The sequence below is a fragment of the Anser anser genome (genome assembly GCF_964211835.1).
Source record: "Anser anser genome assembly, chromosome: 15".
Classification (NCBI taxonomy): Eukaryota; Metazoa; Chordata; class Aves; order Anseriformes; family Anatidae; genus Anser; species Anser anser.
Genome location: NC_139736.1, coordinates 17,349,871 through 17,374,540, shown reverse-complemented (window position 1 = coordinate 17,374,540; position 24,670 = coordinate 17,349,871). Strand labels below are relative to the sequence as shown.

The 24,670-nt window shown below is 43.2% G+C and overlaps 1 protein-coding gene across 2 annotated transcripts in view; it reads right to left on the bottom strand.

Annotated features, from left to right (window-relative positions):
- Positions 1-850: 850 nt before the first annotated feature.
- CLEC16A (C-type lectin domain containing 16A) overlaps positions 851-24,670 on the bottom strand; it is a 109,686-nt gene continuing 85,866 nt past the window's right edge. Inside the window, exons 23-24 of one of the 2 annotated variants that reach the window (XM_083799828.1) lie at positions 14,573-14,642; positions 851-3,535 (exon numbers count right to left, since the gene is read on the bottom strand). In XM_083799828.1, the coding sequence (XP_083655954.1) occupies positions 3,508-3,535; positions 14,573-14,642 (98 nt within the window). In that variant the 3' untranslated portion in view covers positions 851-3,507. Of the gene's footprint in view, positions 3,536-10,930; positions 13,908-14,572; positions 14,643-24,670 lie in introns of those variants that run through there. The other variant, XM_083799829.1, reaches the window with a different exon arrangement.

Below are 24,670 nucleotides of genomic sequence, written 5' to 3'. Positions count from 1 at the left end.
CACAGAAGTCTTCTGCTGTATTATTTGTGAGCACAGAAGCAGTTACAATAGCATAAAAGATCCATCCTAAAGGTAAATACCACAAATCCCCTGACTTACCAGGCTTCCCATTTTGACTCTGGAGTCACGGCTCTAGGATCTCCAGGAAGTTGTGAGCTTAGACCCAACAGATACAGAGCCACCAAGAAGTCTCTGCTTCTAGCACATGGGGCTCTCATTACATACAGAAAAACCTAAACCTGTTTTGAGCTTCAGCTGCTGCTTTGCATGGCTGTGATCTATGTCACATTAAACAGCCCTCCACAGCCCTACATAACCTTTACTGATTAAAAGGGATAGAAAAGTGCTTTCAGCTGAATGGTTAAAGTCTGCCCATGCCTGCTTATGCAGCAAGATAAAACAGTCTCTGTTCCTTGCCCTTTAAACAGCAAACGCAAGACAGTGAGGTCTATTTTCTTTTTTTTTTTTTTTTAACTGACATCAGACTTTGCTTTTTCTCAGGGAAGTTCAGCACTGACTTTGAGCCAATAGGGCCTTGCTGGGCAGCTGCCAGATGACCATATCACCTTTCAAAAAAGGTTTCCCTTTCCAGTTATCTCTGTTATTTACAGATGAAAATCAATGGATACAAAAAAACTCAGGGGAAAAGGGAGGGGTAGTGTCAGGCTACTTGGGTCTTCATTCAATTACTGCCTGATAGAGAAATATTTGCCAAGGTCTCTTTGAATAGCTTTTAAAAAAAGCTTCCAGTATGGGGGGGGGGAGGGTGGAGAAAAGTCCATTATTCACAGATCTGGCAGCCTGGAGATAAGGAAGAAGCTTTAATTTCAGAACCAAAGGACACTCAGTCTTAAAGCCACCTACTCTAATTTGGAAACTGAGAGGGGAGATTTTGTTTGCTTTTTATTCATTTCTGGAAATGTTAGCTTATTTTAGAAAGAGTGCCTAGGATGGAAAAACAGCTGGAAGAGAAATCCATTGAAGGCAGATTTGTGATTCCATGGCATGGCCAGGAAATTTTGGTGGAACTGCTCCTCTACTTTAAATGAGACAGCTGTTTGCACATTGCAGAACGTTGCCGAAGTGCATTGCTTTCTTGTTTTGGTTTCTAAGACGAAAGTGTACATTATTGTGCTGCCTCATCCTCCTCCTGTTCCTGCCATGAAGGTTTCAGAGGGTTGGTCAACCCCAATCCAGTCTGCTACAAGGCTCTAAATAGTGGATTTGTCTGCTGCCTTCAGCCCCTTGGAGACCTGCAGTTGTGAAGAGAGGGGAAAGTACTCCGTCATTCTCTACCTGTCCCCTCTCAGAAGGAAAAACGAAAAACAGATCAGCTTAGCTGTGCTTGGCATGAGCCACCTTGTACCTGAGTGGCAACAACCAGCACCTGTCTAGCTGTTATCCAGCTGTAGGACATGCTGCCAGCAAGCTCAGGAAAGGCAGGTGAAGATGGTGGGGAGTGCTGAGGGTGCGTTTTGGGGTGGCTTTTTTGACATACGCATGTATGTGCATGCATGGTGACAGTATGAGGGTGAACTGCTGAGACAGGCAGGGAGGTAAAGGTATGTCTGTAGGGGTTTGCAGAAGATTTGCAAAGCTGGGAAATGCAGGACAAATCATTGAAGATGCAGTTTTGCAAGGTCTGCTATAATGGCACAGCTACTTTCCCATCGCACTCGTCACCCACAAGTAACAGAGCTCTGTTTCTTTCTTAATTAGTCTGGAAAAAATAATGATCCATCACTTTAACTTGCTGTATTACATCTTCTGCTGATAAACAAAAGATTGACTACTTGGGGAACAGCACCAGTGACAACTGACTTATTTCAGTAATCATAAAGAGATAAAAATTAAAAACTAGCACTCAAAGCAGGTTCAGCGCAGATCACTTCAATATGCCTATTTTAGGAGCCCAAGAAATCCTCATTTGCCATCACAAGCAATTAGTCTTGGAATCAGCAGAAACATTAGCTAACACTACACTTGAAAAGCCTGGAATCCACCAATTTTCTCTATGATGCTAGATTTATATTCCCATGCTTTTACATCATAAGACAGAAATTAAAAGCAAACATCAGAAACAGAGCCATGGAATGATCAACAATATTTCTGTTAAAGGCACAAAAGTCCAACAGAAGCAAAATTTCAACATTTTACCATGTAAGTCTTGATTTAGCCAGTTATCCAGAAAACAATAAAATGTATTGTCATTGTAAATGGCAATGACCTTTTCATAGCAACCTGTAGCTCAGTTATCTTGCTTTGCAAGTACAAGGGAAAAGTGGCAAAGCAGATATAACATGGTGGTAATTAACAGCAGGTTTGCAGGTTAAAACTCCCAACCCCAGTAAACAAGGTTTGCATTTTTAATTTGAATGCTAAAGCTCTTTGCTCATTAAACTACTTTTAGAGTTAATTAAACCACTGTAACATCAATTATTGAGTCAAACCAGGCAGTTTCTGGGTTTGGACAAGTCTAGAATTCTTTCATTTGCAGGGAAAAAAAGCAGAATCAAAAGAACCCATCCATGCAGCTGCTTTGCATCATCTCCTGGAACAAGTAGGAAGGAGCAGCCCTCTGCCCTCCCCAGATCTCTCTTATTCCAGTGACTACTGGTTGTTCAGTGGGAGCTTTCCACAGAGACTGGCCTCTGGTCATGTCCAACCCATTTTTTTTGCCAGCAATTGAACAGAATAATGCCTTTCTGCAGCCAGGTCTTTGGCCAGTCAGGCCCAGAGCCTTGGTGACATCTTAAGTGTATTGAATTTAAATCTTGCTGAGAATTTTGTATATTATTCATGAGAACAGATAGATTTTTTCAGTCACACCCAAATGTTATTATTATGCACATATTTATTGCCTCTTGTTCCAAAGCACGTTAAAATTGAGAAGAACTGAAGCACGGAGAAGTATGGCAGTAGCAGGTCCTTTCTTCCTCTCACCATATATTATGCATGTTTGGTTTTTCCTAGCTTACATCAGGCAAATCAAAAAGACTTTTACACAATTTATGTTCATGCTTTCCTCTCACAGGACGAGGTTTCCATTCTCACAAGATGCTTTAATAAAACATCGTACAGGATAAGAAATACAGGCCTATGAAGCGAGAGTACTGCAGAATTGGGGTCCCTACTTTCAAAACTGAGCCCAAATGTGTGATCCTGCTGAACTATTGTTTAGCCCAGGAGATGCTCCAGCTCCAGAGATCACTTTTGGCTTTACTTGTACACATTTTAAAGACAGGGTGCTGAGTTCAGCAGCTCTTCAGACAGTGCTGGATCTGGATCTGACTCTTAGTGTGGGATTCTTGCAGAGTTCTGAATTACAGCTAATGCTGTCAGGGTAGCAGATGTAGAGTATTTCTAGCTAGCCACAGGTGGATTCACTCCTCTGGAGCATTTGGTTCCCTCTGATCTGTTATTCATCAACCATTTCCCAGAAGGAGGTTGTCTTCATTCAGAGAAGCCTTCTCCTCACCACTTTTGCTTCATTGTTTCACCTAAAGCTTATCTAGGCATTCTCATAATGAGGTGGCTGAAAAAAAAAGATAAAGATGTGTGTTTTGACATCAAAAGAGGTCCGCCTTTTTATTCCATAAGAAAAGTTTTTATTTATTTAAACCCTATGGAAAGATTTAAAATTCCAATTTCTGCCTTAGAGCTCAAGAAGAGTTCTGTTTAAGGCAGCACCCTACCATTCCTTGCAGCAGGGAAAGGCAGGGAGTCCAAGAACCTGAAAGTGAAACTCATGGCCTCGTGAGAATTTAACTGAGTCCACAGGGCTGCAGCTCTCACGAACCAATGAAGAGAAACAGAGGCATTTACTAGAACAGCATCACGCTGGTTTTGAAGAGCCACACATATACAAAACAGCTGCAAGGCTCACACGTCTTTCCACTCCAAAGCTGCTCAGTGGCAACAGAAAGGAACACCTTGAATCAATTGGAGGGGAAGAAAAGAAATGTTCAGTAGAAAGAAAAAGAAAAGAAAAAGAAAAAGAAAAAGGAAAAGGAAAAGAAAAAGAAAAAGGAAAAAAAAAAGAAAAAGGAGAAGAAAAACCTTAATTTTGGGAAAAGATTCTGTACTGCTATAGCCTTGCGTGGGTGCTGACAGAGAAGGGTGTTACAATTTGCAGTGACATAACTCCAGCATCGAGATCAGTTCAGCTGCACCAAAGGCACAACCCTGCCTGCACGCATCAGTTTGGTTACCAGCAGCCTGCACGAGAGGGGGGCTGTTCTGCAACCCCCAACATGGCTGCTGTTTATATCAGAGTTAAAGCAGCATAACTACAAGCGTGGCAAGGGACATGATTAAGAGTGGCTTTCTGCTGGCTTAATTGGATCCAGGCTACAGCACTGAAACCACACTGCTGAAAATCCTGCCTTCTTTCTTGTCCAGTGCTGGCTTCCCACTGAGTGCCCTAATGCTGATGGCCCACCAGCTCTGACAATAACACAGCACTGCAAACCACCCCTGAGCTTGCCCTGTAGGAAGTTGCTCCACCATCTAGGACCACACCGGATACTCAGCAGAAAGAAGGGAGAACTTTATCCATTTGTTACAAAAAAAGCATTAAGCACAGTTTACCTGCATGGTGCTAAAAGCCTGGCCTGTAATCACAGAACCTGTGTTATTCTACTGGGGTGTACTCAGCCCATGCTGCTACTCCTGCATGTACAGTTTTGCAAAATATTCCTATGACCTGCTGTAGCATGGCCCAGGGTGCTCTGTCCTTCCAAACACCCTGGGACTGGATCTGTGGGCAGCGTGGAGCTAGAAACACTGCTGAGGCTCAGAGGGAAAGGTTTGAATGTAACTGCATGACTCAGTCCCGCTGGCTGCATTAGCACCGAGATGAGTGTTTGCAAAATAATCGGTTTTGCACTTGAAACTGAGGCCCTGGGCTGAGCTCCCTGTGCCTGCCTGCCAGCGTCTTCCCTCTCTGGACTCTTCCTCATCCTCGGCAGAGCAAACCGAACCAAAGCAAAAAGGAGAAGAGTACAGACTTGGCTCTGATGCTGCATGCAGTGACTCAAAAATCAGGCGTTCTGCTTTCTTCTTCCCCCCAGCCCCTCCCTTTCCCTCATTCCAGGCATTTAGAAGAAATAAACATTTTGTATGATCTGAGCCTTTGTTTTGAATGGGAAGGATACTGTCATCAAACTGTCAAGGAGAGCTTGCGAGCACAGTTGTGATCACTCACCAGTGCAAATCCCACAGATCTGCTCAGCAACTTGCATATGACTTCAGACCAAGAACAGAAATCCTGTCTCTTGGTACAGGGACATTTATAACAATAAAAACAAAAGGAAGCTACAGCCCACAATAGTGGTGCACATACCAAGTGCTGATGAGGACTAAACCATAGCTCTGAAGGCTCCCTTTAAACTGGAAGTTGATGCAGTAACCATGAACTGAATGATAAGTTTGCACTACAGAGGCAGCAGAAAGCAGCAGCAGCTGAGACCATAGCTTAGAGAAAGCATGTGCCTAGTGTACAGGGCTGGGGTGTGCTGAGAGCTTTGAGCAAGATTTAACGGAAGTTGATGTGAACCTCAGCCAAGATGCTGTGGTCTTGTTGCCTGTCCCTCCTGCCCCATCCCTCTCTCACGCCAGCAGTAAAGTTCACGTGGCTCTATAGTAAAAAGATTTGGCGAAGAAAGAAAAAATACATTATTTTGTGTGTGTGTGTGTGTGTGTTTTTCTTCCAGTTAGAGTTCAGGCAGATCAGCTCCCTGAACACATTCACTACAGTCAAGGAGAAACATTACCAACGCAAAGGAGAGGAGGAGCAGGGCTGGGCAGAAGGGGCTGCCAGGACCCACTGCAGACCAGCTGAAGCTGATGTGGCATCATGCTGCTGTCACCTGATCCTGCTTTATTCACAGAATGGAGGTGTTAAAACTTTTTTGTCAATAAGAAGGTTCACGACATCATTTCCTCAGTTATTTGCACCCTTCTGAAAACAACAACAACAAGACAAATCTTGAATGTTGCCAATCCCCAAAGGCTCAAGGCAGGTGGTATTCCCCTTATAGACTAGACTATGTCTTCAGACCCTCCAGGCTGAGGGCAGACATGCCTTTCCTCTGTGCTGTATCAGCGATATCTCTCGATACCAAATAGACAGTGATGTGAGGGGAGAATTTCTGCTATGGGAAGATGACATCTAGCCAGAGAATGTCCAAAGCTTGGAAGCCAGTTCTTAGGAAACAGGCTGTGAGACATGGAAGAGGTCAAAAAAAGCTTGTCAAACACACATCAAGAAAGCAAAAAATAAAAATGTGGTTGACAGAAAGTGGACATGTCTTGATAGGCCACTCTTGAAGGTGGAAAATGATTGCTGGCTGGCCAGCCAGGTCCTAGAGCAACAGCCAAAACAAATGAAGGAGATTCCCACTTTATAAAAGCTGAGGCTGGGTGGAAATCTGCACAGCCACACCTGGAAAACCACACCTGGAAAAAGCAAGCTTCAGGCCTGCCATCCCACCAATGCAACTATGTCCTCAGTCCCAACATATTCGAGATTGTGACAATGTCTTCCTTGCTAAGTGTATTTCCCATCAAACACAAAACAAACAAAAAACCTGTCTGAAGAGGACCAAATGGTAAAGGCAAGACAGCCTGTAACATACAGGTGAAACAGGGGGAGAAAACATCCTTCTCTACAAGGTTTTCATACACTGAGCATCAGACTGTCAAGAACTGGGATTGCTGTAAGATAGTCTGCAGTAAATCCAAACACTTCATGCTGCCTCCTTCGATTTGGTATTCTTCATTTCCCATTTTGTTGTCTCCACGGCATTATCAGCTGGAAACAGACACGCTTGATGGTTTCTGAGACCTCAGATTCCATTATTCTGTCACAGCACTTACTAATTATAAATGCTTTGCCAAATATCTGATGTTTTCACTGGCTGAAAGCCCATGTTTAATGGGCTGATAAAGAACAAGTGCTGTCAGAGAATGGCATGTGATTGGTTACATGGGGCAACTGAAACCGTGCCCTCAGGAGGTGCCTGCCTGAGCAAACAGCATAAATGAACCTTTCCTGGGTGAGAAGCTGAATGAATGCTTCTCCAAGAAGAGATTTTCATGTTTAGCTATTCCAAATACTACTAAGACTTCTCCTTCCAAGCTGAAAATTGAACATCTATGCATGTTGCTCTCCCAGGACTGCTCTGACCTGTCTTCAGTGGCTAGAAGACAAGCCAGCAAACAGTCCAAGTGAGTTAGGCTCCAAGATGAATCTGTGTTTTGCACAAAATCTGTTTTTCCCTTTACAAAAAAAGGGACAAAAGATAATGTGATGGTGTCCTTGAGCTTTGAGTACTTTTCGGTTTTAGAATTAAATCCTTTCTGGAAAACCATGTCAAAGTACATTAACTAAACGAGGGGTTGAAGTGAGAGAGCAGAAGACAAAACAGCTCAAATAAGATGGTGAGCAGCAAGATAACTTAAGAGAGCAGCTCAAGGATGTCAGTGGTATCAAAGGGTTGTTCTCTGAAATGCTTCAGCAGCTGTGCTGGCTTTAGCAATTTGTTGGCTTTCTTCACTTTGCTGTTTCATTTTTCAAAAATCCTTGTGCTGGTGTAAAGAGGAAGATAGTGAATGACTTTAGTACATCTGGCTCCTAGATTCCCTGGGCCTTCATCCTCTGAACTCTCCCAACTGCTAAAAATGCCCTTTCCTCAGCTACTGTTGATTGCACAGATATAATGGTTTTAATCTGACATAGCAGCTGAGCAGATGTTCATTCAGTAGTCTGATGGCAGGCGTTTGTAGGAAGATTTCCAGAAGAACCAAGTAACCTTTTTCCTTGAAATCAAACAATGTCTTGTTCCTAATAAAAATCACTTATTTCTCAAACTTTCTTCCATGAAGTCTTCACTTCTGTTGTACCAGATTCAGAAAGTTAATGCTGCAGAGATGGAGTGGGGAGAAAGCAAGGCAAAAAACTATACCTCGTCCTGTCACTCAAGCTCACCAGAGGCTTCTAGGAACTGTGTGAGTGATCAGAGAACTGCAGCAGAAGCAATAGTATGGGTGTGCTCTGGAAATGAATAAACACCAGAGCTGGGTTTCTAGACACAGTCAGTTCCTGACTTTTCCTGTTGTTGATTCTGTTCCTTAGACCTTTCCAGTTATTTATCATTCATCTTACTTGCCATCTCACTCATCTTCTTTTTGTAGTGTCTTCTCAGAAATCTAGTGTTTTGTTCTGTTCTGACAGGGGTGAGAAAGGGAACAGAAGCTACCACCACCTGGAGGTTGGTAAGTAATCTCTCTAAGGTAAGGTTATCAATCTGGGGTTTACAGACATTTTGTAGGGCTGTCCTAATATTAGATGGAACATTATCAACCCAATTCTGTTCATGATACTAAGGTTTAATCCTTTAACCTGTGCCAAGTATCACCACATCAGCATGCAGCATCATATAAATGTGGAAGTAACTTCTGTGAAGTCCGTTTAATATAATCAGCCAAAGTGAGCACCGACATAACTCATCCAGGCTAGCTAATAAAAAAAAGTCTCCATCTACTTTGTTTGGAATTGAAACACCACTTTGAAAAGGAACAAATATATGTTATAATACACCGTCAAAAATGGTTTAACAAAAAGTGCAACTACAAACTAAAATAACTTTGCCATGACATACCTATTGCAGTGGTGGGTATGCTAGAGCACGGTGCAGAGGGGCTCACCCACCTGCTGTGCCTATGTTTTGAGCCACTAGCATCAGCAGGAAGCTGAAGGGTGGTTGATCAGAATAACAACTTGTAGTAGTGGAGCCAACTCTAGGTTCAAACTCAGGTAACACTTCAAAGTCTGTTTAACACTGACTTCAGTAAAATCACTGAAGTGAAAGAGTAGTTTCACTTTTCATTCTCCGGGCTCAGCTGTAATACTCACTGCCTGGGAGGAGCTCAGTTTCTATTTCCCAGCAAGAGCCTCTTCTCCCTTAGGTTTCCTGCACTCCATCAAGGATTGTTTCCAGACTGAAGGATTCTTAAACATTTCCACAAACAGTCCCCACCTCCTCCAGAAAAGCAAAGACAGGACATAAAACTGTTAGAGATCATCCAAAGGAGGGGAACAAAGCTGTGAAAGGGCCTGGAGGGCAAGGTGTATGAGGAGCGGCTGAGGTCCCTGGGTTTGTTCAGCCCTGAGCAGAGCAGGCTGAGGGGAGGCCTCATGGCGGCCTGCAGCTCCCTCACGAGGGGAGCGCAGAGGGGTGGGTGCTGAGTTCTGCTCTCTGGGGACAGCGACAGAGCCCGAGGGAACAGCATGGAGCTGGGACAGGGGAGGTGTTAGGGAAAAGTTCTTTACCAAGAGGGTGGCCGGGCACTGGGACAGGCTCCCCAGGGCAGTGGGCATGGCACTGAGCCTGTCAGAGGTCAAGAAGCATTTGGACACCACTCTCAGACACACAGTCTGATTTTGGGGTGGTGATGAGAGATGAGGAAAAGGCTGAGGTGCTTAATGTCTTCTTTGCCTCAGTCTTTAGCGGCAAGACCAGTTGTTCTCTGGATACCCAGTACCCTGAGCTGGTGGAAGGGGATGGGGAGCAGGATGTGGCCCTCACAATCCACGATGAAATGGTTGGTGACCAGCTACAGCACTTGGATGTACGCGAGTCGATGGGGCCGGATGAGATCCACTCGAGGGTACTGAGAGAACTGGCAGCAGAGCTGGCCAAGCAGCTTTCCATCATTTATCATCAGTCCTGGCTATCGGGGGAGGTCCCAGTCGACTGGTGGCTAGCAAATGTGACGCCCATCTACAAGAGGGGCCGGAGGGTAGACCCGGGAAACTATAGGCCTGTTAGTTTGACCTCAGTGCCAGGGAAGCTCATGGAGCAGATTATCTTGAGTGTCATCACATGGCACTTGCAGGGCAAGCGGGCGATCAGGCCCAGTCAGCATGGGTTTATGAAAGGCAGGTCCTGTTTGATGAACCTGATCTCCTTCTATGACAAAGTGACGCGCTTGGTGGATGAGGGAAAAGCTGTGGATGTTGTCTACCTTGACTTCAGTAAGGCTTTTGACACCGTTTCCCACAGCATTCTCCTCAAGAAACTGGCTGCTCGTGGCTTGGACTGGCTTACGCTTTGTTGGGTTAAAAACTGGCTGCTGGGTAACTGGGCCCAAAGAGTCGTGGTGAATGGAGTCAAATCCAGTTGGAGGCCGGTCACTAGTGGCATCCCCCAGGGCTCAGTACTGGGGCCAGTCCTCTTTAATATCTTTATCGATGATCTGGATGAGGGGATCGAGTGCACCCTCAGTAAGTTTGCAGACGACACCAAGTTAGGTGCGTGTGTCGATCTGCTCGAGGGTAGGAAGGCTCTGCAGGAGGATCTGGATAGGCTGGACCGATGGGCTGAGGTCAACTGCATGAAGTTCAACAAGGCCAAGTGCCGGGTCCTGCATCTGGGGCGTAACAACCCCAAGCAGAGCTACAGGCTGGGAGATGAGTGGCTGGAAAGCTGCCTGGCAGAGAAGGACCTGGGAGTACTGGTTGATAGTCAGCTGAATATGAGCCAGCAGTGTGCTCAGGTGGCCAAGAAGGCCAACAGCATCCTGGCTTGCATAAGAAGCAGTGTGGCCAGCAGGACTAGGGAAGTGATTTTCCCCGTGTACTCGGCTCTGGTGAGGCCGCACCTCAAGTACTGTGTTCAGTTTTGGGCCCCTCGCTACAAGAAGGACATGGAGGTGCTCGAGCGAGTCCAGAGAAGGGCAACGAAGCTGGTGAGGGGTCTGGAGAACAAGTCTTACGAGGAGCGGCTGGGGAAGCTGGGATTGTTCAGCCTGGAGAAGAGGAGGCTCAGGGGCGACGCTATTGCACTCTACAGGTACCTTAAAGGAGGCTGTAGTGAGGTGGGGGTTGATCTATTCTCCCACGTGCCTGGTGACAGGATGAGGGGGAATAGGCTAAAGTTGCGCCAGGGGAGGTTTAGGTTGGATATTAGGAAGAACTTCTTTACTGAAACGGTTGTTAGGCATTAGAATGGGCTGCCCAGGAAAGTGGTTGAGTCACCATCCCTGGAGGTCTTTAAAAGACGTTTAGATGTAGAGCTTAGTGATATGGTTTAGTGGAGGACTTGTTAGTGTTGAGTCAGAAGTTGGACTCGGTGATCTTGGAGGTCTCTTCCAACCTAGATGATTCTGTGATTCCGTGAGCCAGGGGTTGATCCCTGTGGGTCTCTTCCATCTCAGGATATTCTATGATCTGCATCTATTCTTGTTTACAGTGGACAAATGGCTGCAAGGGCATTCCTTCACAGCAGTTATTCAGACCAACAAGTCAGTTTTAAATGTTTAAACACACATTCTGTGCTTTTCTTAAACAGTGTAAAGCGCACAATTTGTGATGGGAAACCACAGACTTTCATGACATAAGCACTGTGTCCAAAGGTCACTGGCAGGGAACGCATAAAACAGACTTTATTTTTCCCCTACCAACTGTATCCAGGCTACTTCAGAATGCAAAAGTCCTGGTATTTTAGTGCTGGACACTATGTATTTAAGCTAAATTTGCATCTTTTTTTTTTTTCCCCTCACTGACGGAATAAGCCTGACAAAAATACTACCAAGAATTCCACGCAAGTTACTTCCTTTCCTTTTTTTTTTTTCCCTGATGTTTTACTTTTCTGCACTTTCAAATCCGCCTCATGTCCACCAGAACTGGTTGTAACACAACCACATGAAGAGTTGCATCAGTATGTATGAGGTTGTAGAAAACTGTAAGGTAAAGGCAGAAGCAAATGACTTCTTAAATTTATTTATTTATTTATTTATTTTAACAAGGAAAAACATATGAAGCTACATACTCCTGATTGCACTTTAAATTTAAGCTTCTGCCTGACTAACTTGACATTAAATATCCATCTCTGGAACACAAACAGCAGGACAGTCACCCACAGGAGGAACTTGCAGTTTGTTCCACTGATGGACAAAAAAAGGATGATTAGATACTTTTTCCGTTAAAAAATGGTTTGGGGTTTCTTAATCGATTTATCTTGGCAGGACAAGGAGTCTGTAGTGGGTATACTGTCTTTACTTTAAAAAACCACTTTTTTCTTTTCCTCTTTTCCACAGAAAATCATATGAAGGATTAAAAAAAACCTTTTGCCTTTTTATCTAAGAAATGGCTATGGCCTAAACCAATAAGTGAGCTTAAAATTAGTGCTTCTAATGTGACCACTGAGGCATTTCAGACTTAATTACATCTGAAGCAGACTTAACCACCCATTTCTATCCAGTTTCACACAAACGATAATAGCCCTTCTAGCCGCATGGCAACACTACAGTTAACCACATCCTAGAGGAGCTGGAAAAGAAAAAAAGCAGGGGAAAAAAAAAAAAACAGAAAAAAAAAAAACAGACTCTAGAGTTATCTGTCCAGGCTCCCTGATCGCTCTGGCAGCTCTCCCTGCTGCAATAAGGATGAGAACCGTTCCTCTGGGGTCAGTGTTGCCCTGCACCAGATACCTGAAGCAGGTAATACTCCCCTTCCTCACGCAGCTTCCCACTTCAGCTCTTGTTGGCTTAGATGTAACAGAAGTCGGAGATGCGAAGAGAACATTCCTGAGGCTGTATGTACACATGTGCTTAGGATAACCCTTATTAGTCTTCTACTTAAACAGTATTTTTACTTTAAAAATCTGTGCAGATTTTACTGCGAGGACCAAAAAAACACACTACCCCAAGGCAAAAATGGTGTTGTTAAAGTTAGTTCACTGCTATAAACGCAAACGACTGACACCTATTAATGAGAAGTATAAATGGTGAAGTTAGTGTCCCCACAGAAATCTCACCCCTGGACCTCCTGTTAGAGGCCAGCCACAGCAATGTGGAAGTATTTCTGTGGTGTGGCTGCACCGCTCCAGGGATGCTGCTCTGGGACAGGGAACAAATCCTGTTCCTGCCTCCATCAGTTTCATCTTTCTTTGAGTGCATCAGTGAATGAGAGAGAGAAAAAATACTTTTTACACACTTAGATCCTGTAATCAGCAGGGCTATAAGCAGACTTACTCGTTAGCCAAATAGCCAAGATACTCTGCAGACTCAAAGCCTTTGTGGTAGGATAAAATTCCAGGACTTTCTTTGCGTGGTAGGTGGTACAATTCAGGATGCCCTTGCCTTGCTACTCAGCACTAAGATGCTCTCACACAGGCAGATAATTACCTCTCATTTTACAAATGATCTCCACTGCATAACGTTCAAAGCACACAACTTCCAACCACCTTCCTACTAGTATGTCTTCCAGACCGGCTCTGGCAGCAGCATGGAGCAACGAGCCGCCCTGTTTGCTCCAGGATTGCAGAAAGTTCATTAAAAGCCACATACTTATTTTCTGCCTTGTAGATACTGCTTTTTTGTTTGTTTGTTTGTTTTTCTTGGATTAAGCAGGCTGAATTACAGATTTCCAATCTGATCTGTTTCTTCACTGCCTGCTTTAACATAAAGAACAGGACTTCACAGTGGATGCTGAGCTGAGGAACCATCCTCTCAGGTCTCTGGCACTGGAGCAAAGAAACTAGCAAAATATGGTGCAGCTGTTCCTTCTTGCCTGCCAGGTAAGAGCTGCTAGAGATCTTGGTTCACTAAACAAGTGATTAGTGGATTTACCACCTAAAAATAAAACCAAAATATCCTGCAGGAACATGTTGCTGTGCAGACGGATCTGAAATTGCTCCAAAACGAAGCCTGAGCACGCTGAACTGAACACACCCACAGGGCTGGAGCTCTCGCCCAGTCGCAGGGTGTCGGAGCAGAGTTGCAGGTTTATAAGGTGGATGCAGCTGCAGATCTAACGCCCGGTGCAAGTTATCTTTACAAAGGCCCAGCTCAGAGTTGTAGGAGCATGTCCCAGCCTTCTGGTTTCAGGCTTTTATTTAATGCTGAAATTAGAGGAAAAAAACAAACAAAACAACAACAACAACAAACTCAACACACAACAGTCAGTAACTGACCTAACTACTCAAGCCTGAGCTGAATCTCCAACACCAATGGAGGCAGCATGTTTTGTTTGTACTGCAATATCTGAAAATTGTCTATTTGGAGAGCAAACCCTATTTTAATTCTCAGGGTTGAGAAATCCTGTGGTTTTCATTTCTATTGTTTCCTTAATCTACAAGTAATTCAGAGAAACGACTGCTCCATGTACATGACAATAGTAAGTGCCAACACTGACATGCCCTTGGCAGAAACAAATTGTCTGTATGTCTGCTTCTCAATTTCCTGCCCCCCTACAAGGTTCTCTTTGGAGAGTAGGTAGAGCCTACTGAACTCTGAAAGACACATGCCTCTGCTCTGGTTAGATAGAAGAATTAACTTCTTACAAGACATCCAGCAGTGTTTTTGTGCTAAGGAAGGTTTGCATGTAAATTTGCTCAACACACTTTGAATGAAATACTGCCTCATTAAAATAAATAAAATATCCATTTCTCCATTTCTTCCATCAAGGAGCTTGAAATAACAGATTTTGTTCATCCAATGCCCCCTAAAATTTGTTGATTTAGATACTTCATGTGCAACCAAACCACGAGTTGTGTCTGAAACTCACCTACAGCGCCCTTCAGGAACAACAGCTCTTCCTGGGGGTAACGCACTGCCTGGCATTATCAGCACGTAGCCTGAGCAGGAAAGAAAAGAGAAACAATCCTAAAGGTATGAATACTTCTCAGCTACTGCTCCCATGAGGCTCTGCAGAAGAGTAGCTGAGCTGATTAGGGATCGTTAGGGATGAGTTGATCATTTTGGGTCAACATCAATATTTTTCTGAATTTTACCAATTACAGAGGAGATTTCTGGGGACAGTTAGCTGCTTTTTAATCAGCTCTTTTTGACAGCTGAAGTAACATTCCAGACCATCCTCATCCAGGCCATTTGAGCAGTCAATCTCAGTTTGTCCTATTGCTTTTGTCAAAATATTCATTTACTCATCAAAACTTGCTATTCTAAGCAATAGTACTACTTGGAAAAGCTTTCTCATATCCAATAGAGACTCATCAGGTATTATATATAATCTCTCTTACCACTGGAAATATGATATATTCATCAGTAAAGGATTTGTTTTGGGTTCAGTTCTTGACTCTTCCGCAGACATTGCATACAATTTTGAGCAATCAGCATGTGATTTCCCCATCTTTAATACAGAAATGATGACAGTGGCCTCCCTGCTGCAGGCCACCGCTGCAGACTGTAAGCTCTTTGTAACATGGATTGCCTCTTAGTTCATGTCTGTGCAGCACCTAGCGTAGCACCAGTTAAGCTTCAGGGTGAGATGCAGCGGTAGGAAATGATAATTTCTTGAATCAGCTTCTAGTCATCCAGCTCAGACTCAGTAAGGAATTAAGAAAGTACACAGCATTAAGTGTTTCAGGGCTTGAATTACATATGAACAAGGTCTGTCCAGAAATTACAGCTTCCAGAATTAATGGAACATTAGCAACCAGATGAAGAAAGCCTGCCTACACACAGGGGTGCAATCTAGCAGTAGGCTATGGTGACTTGTTTGGTTTCTTGAAAGTACTAAAATCAACCGAGTAACATCCCTCAGTTATATGCGCTTCATTCACTCAGGATAGTGTTAAAATTATTATTCTAAGCAATGCGTAAGAAGTGATTCTTGGTTAAGTCTCATTGCCAGTAGTGCCTTACAGGACCTGGTCTATTGGCTGTTCCTGTTTCCTTCATTTGGGAATATCTGAAAACAACTCCACAAGGAATTCTCTATTTCCTTCTGAATCCAGACTTTCTCATCCCATTGCAGTTGTTCCCAGCATTTTACTGAGCAATCTTTTTCTAAAGGACAAGGCTCTATGTGAAAAATTGTACAGCAACCAAGCTATCCACGAGCTTTGACAGCTATTCAGAGCAGACTGTCCAACTGGGGTTGTTCAGAGTTACTCCTATAAGCAGCTGGATCTTGTATTTGAACTGTGTTGTGAGTACTTACGCTCAAGCTCGGGGGATGCATGGGTGCTGTATTTTCAGTACTATTACTGATCAGGCTCAAGCAGTTGAAGATCTCTTTGCGCTTACCAGTCCACACTTTCCTCTTTAGCCCTATTAGAGGGAAGTTTATCACATCCCCAGCTCAGAGACAGCAAAAGGGAATGGCTGAGAGCTGCTCAGCTACACCAAGCCTGCCACATTGTTTCAAAACACCTTTCCAGGCAGTTTCAGCCCAGACATTGCCTGCTACAGAGGCAGATGAAGAATGTTCACATGTTCCTTTCTATGACTCCCTTTTTGTACAGTAACATCTTCACCTGTGCCGTTTTACAATTTCTTTGCAAAATAGTTATGTGACTAATGCATGAGGTTTTAGCAGAGACTGCCTATGCAACACGCTGCTATGCTTGAATTTATTGATGCAAATTTTTCACACTATCTTGTTGTTACTAAGAATTCCTTTTTATTTCTGAAATTTCATATTTCTTTCAGCCTATCTGCAAACACTCTTAGAAACCACTTTTAGCATTTTAAGCCTGACTTATACAGTTGGTTTGACTTCTTAGAAGACAAATAATTTCCTTACTATCATTACTATGAAGCAGAAAGGATCAAAAAGATTCTAGGAATAATGGTTATGAAAAAAGAAAAAAGTTTTAAAAAAGCCAGGCTTCTTTTCAAACTTCAAAATTGTTATCACAAATGAATCAGATTGAGCAATATTGAACCGCTGGAAATTATCACCAAAACTTAAGTCAAACACTGTAGGAAGATTTTTTTCCCCTGACATTCTGAAGTTGTTCAGATGATTCAGAGCTGTAGCACAAATGAAGAAACACAAGTTTTATTGTGGTGACTTGAAAGTTACATCAATCACCAGGAACTAAATTATCTGCTGCATGCGCCATGACTGGAATGGTAATGTATTAGCATTCCTTTTGTGACAAAAAAAAAAAAAATCTGCAGAGATTAACGTTTAGCATCAACGTCAAAGCACTTTGCAAACACAAACTAAAATCCATGATTGCCCTGTTAACACTTAAGTTTGATATCAATGTATTTGTAAAAGGTGAACTAAGGAGCAGACAGGCTGAGTGACCTATCCAAAGCCCTGTTTAGCTAAAGCAAAGGTGAAGCCTGCTGAAGCCAGGATAACACATACACCATGCACTTCGAGAGAAAATCTAAATGCAGCTATAGAAAGTCAGCTCTGATTTCCTACAGCAGTTCTGATTTTCTTCTCTGAAACAATGAAAAAAACCAGAGGAAGCCTAGCTCCAAGCCTGTGGTTCAAAGACATCTGTGGTTTTAGAGAATTCAACAAGTTTCCCTCCTCCACAAAACATCTAATACAAGGATTTGTTCACAAAGAAGCTTGCTAGACCTATTTTTACCAAATTTTAGCCAAGCAAGAGTATTTCCCTTCAAATCATTTTGGCAGCTATGTAAGAATTACAAGTTATCTAGCAGACAGTGGTTGCAAACAACGCTTTCACAGGAAAAGCCTTGAAGCTGATAAACTGTGATAAGCAAATTCGAGTGAACTGCACGATGGAGAAGCAGTAAAGCAAAACTACTCAAGTTGTTCCCAGGAACTCTGGAATTAAGTTACACCCTCTCACATCAACAACTGAGTTTGCATAGGATAATATGCACATGGTGTAGAAAGAGTATTACTTAAGTGCAAGTATGGCTGTGGGCAGCTAAACCTGATTTTCTTACAGATGACTTTTTTTTTTTTATAGTGTCCGTGGAATAACTGATATCCTGAATAGCAGTCAAGGTATACACGTAAAATGCAATATACTGATGTTTTTCTCTTCAACTGCCTTGTCAAATTATTTTGGTTCTTTGTATAACTTAGAAGTCTTTTCTTTGAAAGCTTTACATCTTTACCTTTAATACCAGAAGCAAGACTGACATAGAACTAAACAAAAGGTTTCAACATTCTTACTGGAGAGAAGCCAAAATTAAATAGCAAAGTCTGTGACAATTGAGACAAAGCAAAGGGAATTTGTTTTGAGCTTATGGCATGCTACTATAAAAAATGCACAGACTGGAGGAAAGGGTTCTGCCTGAGAGATGCCGTCAGTTCTGAATATTCAGAAGGTACAAGCATGTGAGCATTGTTACATGGCTTTCTCATTAAAAATTCTGAAGTGAAGGAAACAATCCAGTAGTTCCCAGCTTTTCTCTTAAAATATACACTTTTTGAACTCTCATCTGCTAGAAATGCATATAAAATCTTCTGAGTTGGTTATGCACAAAATAAGACTCCAAAAACACTAACTTCAATATTTTTTAGCTTTTTTTTTCTTTTTTTTTTTTTTTTAAACCAAAATTATCCATCAAGTATTCAACATTTTTGGTGTAAATTCTTGAGTCATCCCAAAACAATTAAGGGACTCTTAACTTGTATCACTGTCACCAATGAACACTTAAGAGTCATTTATATTTTAGGTAAAGTATCTCCATTTTGCCGTCTTGAGGAAAAGTGCAGTCTGGAGATGGCCAGAGCTGCCAGGAGGCAGGAACAGAATAAGCACAGAGGTCAGCTTCTTGGGGCAACACTTTCCTCTTTACACCTTTGTCTTGCGAGCACTGAGTGAGACTCTCATCTCTCAGGTTACCCCCATCTAAAAGTTCCCATTTTGCTTGCTGGGACCTTTCTGAGAAACAAGAATAAGGGTAGGAAAAGGCAGAGGTCATTTCACACTTGCCAATGTCTTGTTTTCCATGCCCAGCTTCTAACTAAAAGAGCGAGAAGCAAGCTCGTTGTCCTGCCTTTAGCCAACCCTCTGACCTCAGGTGTTCTCATCCTTACCAACAGTCGGTCACAACAACCCCATGCAGCACTACAGGCTTGGGGCAGAGAGGCTGGAAAGCTGTGCAGAGGAAAAGGATCTCGGGGTGCTGATTGATGCTCACCTGAACATGAGCTGGCAGTGTGCCCAGGTGGCCAAGAAGGCCAACGTCATCCTGGCTTGTATCAGGAACAGTGTAGCCAGCAGGACCAGGGAGGTGATCGTCCCCCTGTGCTCTGCTCTGGTGAGGCCACACCTCAAGTGCTGTGTTCAGTTTTGGGCCCTTCACTACAAGAAGGACATCGAGGCCCTGGAACATGTACAGAGAAGGGCTACGAAGCTGGTGAAGGGCCTGGAGCACAAGTCCTGTGAGGAGCAGCTGAGGGAACTGGGGGTGTTTGGTCTGGAGAAGAGGAGGCTCAGGGGATACCTCATTGCTCTCTACAGCTACCTGAAAGGGAGGTGTGGGGAGCTGGGAGTCGGCCTCTTCGTGCAGGTAACTAGTGATAGGACTAGAAGGAATGGCCTCAAGTTGTGCCAGGGGAGGTTCAGGTTGGAAATGAGGAGACGTTTCTCCTCAGAAAGAGCAGTCAGGCGTTGGGGCGGGTTGCCCAGGGAAGTGTTGGCATCACAGTCCCTGGGGGTGTTCAAGGAAAGGTTGGACGTGGTGCTTAGGGACATGGTTCAGTGGGTGACGTTGGTAGTAGGGGGATGGTTGGACCAGATGATCTTGAAGGTCTCCTCTAACCTTAATGATTCTATTCTATTCTACTGGGGAGGAACGTGTTAAGTTAACAAACAGAAAGTAAATCTCACATTTGAAGAAAACCACACCATATCAGATTGATTTCATTTAACTTTAGACTATCAGACTGAAATCACAAGGTGTGCATGGGAAGTATACCCAAATCATAACATGTCCCACATGGTATTCATGTAGATTAGCAGATGCAACAAATTGGTAACAAATTCCAGAAATTGTTAGATGATTACTGGCCAAAAAGATCTTTTTACAATGCTTTGCTTTCAGTTATTTTTCTTTTGTTCAATCTACACGTAGGTATCAATAGATAAAAATGAATTAAAACTGAAATCTAGCTATTGTACTACTTAAAAATCCCTCCCCTGAATAAGGCATTCAAGTTCATTTTAAACTACGTGTGATTGCTTTGATGCTTTGCAAACTCTGACAAGGGCCAGAGACCAAGCTGCAGAGCGCTGCAGCAGCACCAGGCCCTGCTGGAGCCCCCGCTCACCCATCTAACCCTCGTCTCCACTCCACCTGAGCAGAGAGAGCTGCTGACTGAAACAGCCGCTTGGCTTTCAGAAAAACTCCACTGGTTTTCTGAAGTGATTGATATCATCAAGAACTTTGAGGCTTTCCAGCACTCTTCTCTGTGAAGACCTGGGCAGGTTAGGGAAGGACAGCGGCTGCTTTATCTGATCCTAAGCCTCCCCTTAGGGCTAGAAACCAAATCTGAAACATTCTGGTGGCAGACCCGCACAATTTTGAATCTGTTTTTTAGTCTTTTCATTGATGTTTTCGTTCTTACTCATTCCCAACCTCCCCTCACCAGAACAACCACTTGTTTGACTTCTCCTGTCCCACAATGGCTGCAGACACAAAGCCACAGCTAACCTGCCCCACCAAGCAGCATGCCGGCCACGGGCACCTGAACAACAGCTACCTACACTGGTGTTGCTGCTCCATTAGTCCCCAGAAAAAGAGGAGAAAGACCTTCAATAGAAACCAATAGAAAAAGAAAAACGCCAAACCATTTTATGTGCTGAACCAGCAGAGAGTCACAACACTGCTAGACTCTAACAGACCAGAGACAGAAGCAGCACTGCAAAGAAAAAGTCCTCTAAGAAATAATCACAGGGAATTTTCTGTTCGAGGATCAACTGCATTGGTGATTTATTTATTTATTTTTACAACCCTTGAGCAAAAACACACGCATGTGCTTCATAGATGTTTCCAAAAATTGTCGAAGTTCTCACCCTAACCACAATTCCCCAGTTAGTATCCATCAGTAAGGGGTATCTACTACTAAGATAGATGCTACCCTCCAAACAAGGATATATTCCTTACCGCCTCCAGCTTGTGGCAGAGGGATTAGGATATTTATTCACTTTTAGCAACCCTAAATTTAGCATTCACCTTCAGGATATTATCTTAAATGAAGAAAAACTATAAAAACCCAGTCCATTTACTAGGGCCCTGAAAAGAGTGGGAAAATTTAGTGTCATTTCCATGTATTAAGAAACAAAAATACCTTACTCTTACAGAATGAAGTATGTTGGCCTAAAAAAGTAGCTCTTCCTGAATTGCACAATTTAAAATTGTGACAGAAAGTCCCTGCTATGGTTTATGTGAGAAACTTTTAAATAAAAACGAATAAGAATATTCTCTTTTTTTTTTTTTTAAACCAGCCTACATGAAAGGATTTCCCTCTTGGGTTTTAAAGCCTTAAACAAAAATTAAGCTTTCTTTCCAAAACCTAAAAAAACTATGTAAAAGCAAGGAGGATGAGGACTATAGGAAATCTAAGGAATCCCCTTAAAAAAATTATGTGAGATGAGCTGAAAGAGGCTGATACAGAAGTCTCCATTATTTCCACTTTGACCATTTCCACAGAATTTTCCATTATTTCCACTTTGACCTCAGAGAAGACTTTCCCTCTGCTTCCTGGCCTGTGAGCTATTATGGGAAGGTCAGCTATTGAAACTGAAACACTGAATGCTAGCCACCGAAACACCACTGAATGTATTCACTGTCACATAAGTCAAAAAAGCAAATCTGATCTCCATAATTCACCGCTCCTACCCGCTACTCAGCCTGTCCAACTCACGCTGTCTCCCTGCTGAGGAATTCACCTCCAAAGCTGGTTGTTTGGTACTTGCTGCTGACTAGAATTTCCCACGCAGGTTATTACTCATCTCAGCCCAATGTGTGACAAAAACTGCAAGAGGAGTGACAAAACTTGCAAGAGGAACTCTGTTTTACTGAGCGTGTAAAACCTGTTGCAGTGAAAACCGCATACAGTTGCATTCCTCCTCCACCTGGCCTACAACAAGATGCAAAATAGTCAAAGGAGCACTAACGAGATATGCAGTCTTGCCAGTTCTTGTGATTTTCTTATGAGTCTTTTAATTATGAAAACTTTCTTAAAATCTGGTGGTAGTTGCACACTCACCTGTAAGCAACTCACCTCTGAACTATCAGAATTTGACAAATACCTGTTACCACCCACTGAAATAACTTTGGCTTCTTCCTTCCCCTGCTCAGCAACATGCAATTTTGTATATCTCATCTAATAGCCTTAATTAGTAAATTAACAATATTATAGTCTTATCTAATTAGTAGTCTAGCAGGATGCGCCAGCAGTAGAGCCTGTGGGTGCATGCAAGCACAGTTATATACACACAAGCAACAGCCACGAGCAAGTCCTGGTTACTGCATGGTCTGCTGGCTTCTTTACTGCTTTTGTTTGAGAGAGGGCACAGGGAAGTGATTTCCCTCAATGTCAGGGGCTGGGCAGGGTTTTGCTATTCAGGCCAGGAGAGGTGTGTGCATGTGCATAATTATCATTACACCCAGGATTTCTTAGGAAAAGTGCCTGCTTCTGTCCGTTGTAGGCCCTGCCCGTCTTTGCTGCCTTCAAGTTCTTCTCTCAGAGACATCAGCTGGCTTTCTGCCTCTCCCCCTCAGCAGCTCCTTTTCCTCCTTCTGGCAGGTCTGGCTGTTGAGGCAGAGCAAGCTCTGACCACCTCCAGCAATGAGCAGTGGCCAGCTGCCTCCTTGACTCACTCGACCTTCACCATGCAGTTCCAAACCGCAATTGGAATAGAGGAGCAAGCTGGCACAGCTGCGGCACCCACCACTCCATAACCCCCTCTGGTGACTGCCACCAGATCACCATGCCACTTCCCAGCCCTTTAGGAGCAGGGCAAAGTCGACCTATTCAAAGTACTACTGCAACAAATCCAGCTGTCTGAGGAGAGCCTGGGGGGAGGCTGCTGCTAGGATATTCCCTCAGGTAGCTCCAGTTTCAGTTAACTTCTTGATTTGGTGCTGACGTTTGTTCCGTTACTTCACGTTCACATAGCAGTCTCCCCAAGGCAGTCATGCTTACAAGCCCATTTAAATCATTGACAACAGCAATATCGTTGAAGTGAAGAGCAAAATGTTTCTTCCAGGGAGTGAGTGACCCATTTTGGAAGAGTACATTTCATAGCGGCAGAGGTAGGAAGCCTTGGGAAACACGCTGCTATTAACAACCATATTAAAATAAACCTCTCTGAATTTTGTAACAGTTGATTTAATAAGTTTTTTGGCAAAAGGCTGGAATACATTATCATTCCTTGCTCCTGTGCCAATTGCATTAACTCCTACACCCAGCTTTGCTCAGACAATTGGGTCACTACAACCGCCCTTAGTACCCACTTCATGTAAGTTTTCAGCATAACTTCAAGTTTTAGACAGTTTTCTAAAACAGCTTCTCAGCAACCTAAAGCCGCTTAAAATAAATGATCCAAAAACGAGTGCAAATTTACACAAAGTCGTCTTCATCCAATTAACCTAAAGTCAAAATTTATTTCTGCAGTAAAGTAGTATCTTCCCATCCTGCATCACAATGTTTATTGCACTGAAGCTGAGAAAAAATGATGTGTAACTAGGAAACAGAGCCTGAGCATTCATCTCTCCTGATCACTCAACCGGACAGGCTAAATAAAATTAAACTGTGGCATGTGTGAAATATAAACCCTTATTTGGGGGCAAGATAGTGAGGATGGAATGATATCAGTGTTTTCTGTTCCACAAGCTCAACATTACCCAACTTCGTAGAACAAGTCTCCGAGGACAGGCAAAAGCTTTCATATTTAAAAAAAAAATCTCAATCTTAAGCCTGAGTAATAAGGCACTTGGCAATCTAAAGATTTCACCTCCAAAAATCAATTTTAGAGAACTGTCAGCCAAAGCACTCATTATTTCAGTATCTAGACATTTGCAGATAATCCTTGCACTAAAACCAGACAACTGAACGCTGTCCAGGCAGGCTGAGTTAGCTGCTCCCCATCAGCTTAGCTGCCCTGACTCTGTGTGAACATTTGCCTGAAAAAAAAAAAGTCATCTAATTTTGCCAGGGAAGAGTTGTAAACTCCCAGTGTTGCAACTCCCACCATCTTTCCTTAGTCGAGAGAAAAAACACCAGCTTAAAATTCAACAGCCTTTTCAGGGAGTACTCACACATATCATGAGCTTGCATTCCCAGTCCACATTCAAAAAGATCTTTATAAGGTGCTGAACAGCTTTTGCCTACCCACAAGCTTTAAAGCTCTAACACAGGTTAGGGAGCCGATTCTTCCGCCCCAAAGAGCCAGCATGCAATGCCATTGAACTCTTGCTTCAATATGGAAACATTGACCAGCAGTTTAAGTGTCAAATAACAAAGGCATCAACCTCCAAATGCTGCACCTTTACTTAGACAAAAGCTACCTGGATAAAGACAAAGTCACTTTGATAAAGACAGATTGTATGTTGACACGCTTTCACTTTATCTATAAGGACTATGTTGGAATTAATTATCTTAGTGATAGTGGTGTGGATTTACCTACTGAAGGACTGGTTGCACTTAGATATTCATGGGGAGTAAGATGAGACTATGCAGACGCAGCATTGTGTTTTGTCAAGTTCATTTTATCCCAGTCAGGAGGAGAAGAAAGTGCTTGGGGCTGTGCTCTTCATTCCAGCTCTGACCACTGGCAATACAGGGCGAGATGCTGAACCTGACTCAACGTCCAAATCTAAACAGATCTTGTACAGAAACAGAGGAAGCGTTACAAGACAAAAGGCTGCAAAAGTCCTGAGGTATCAGAAGGATACAGGAAGCACAAAA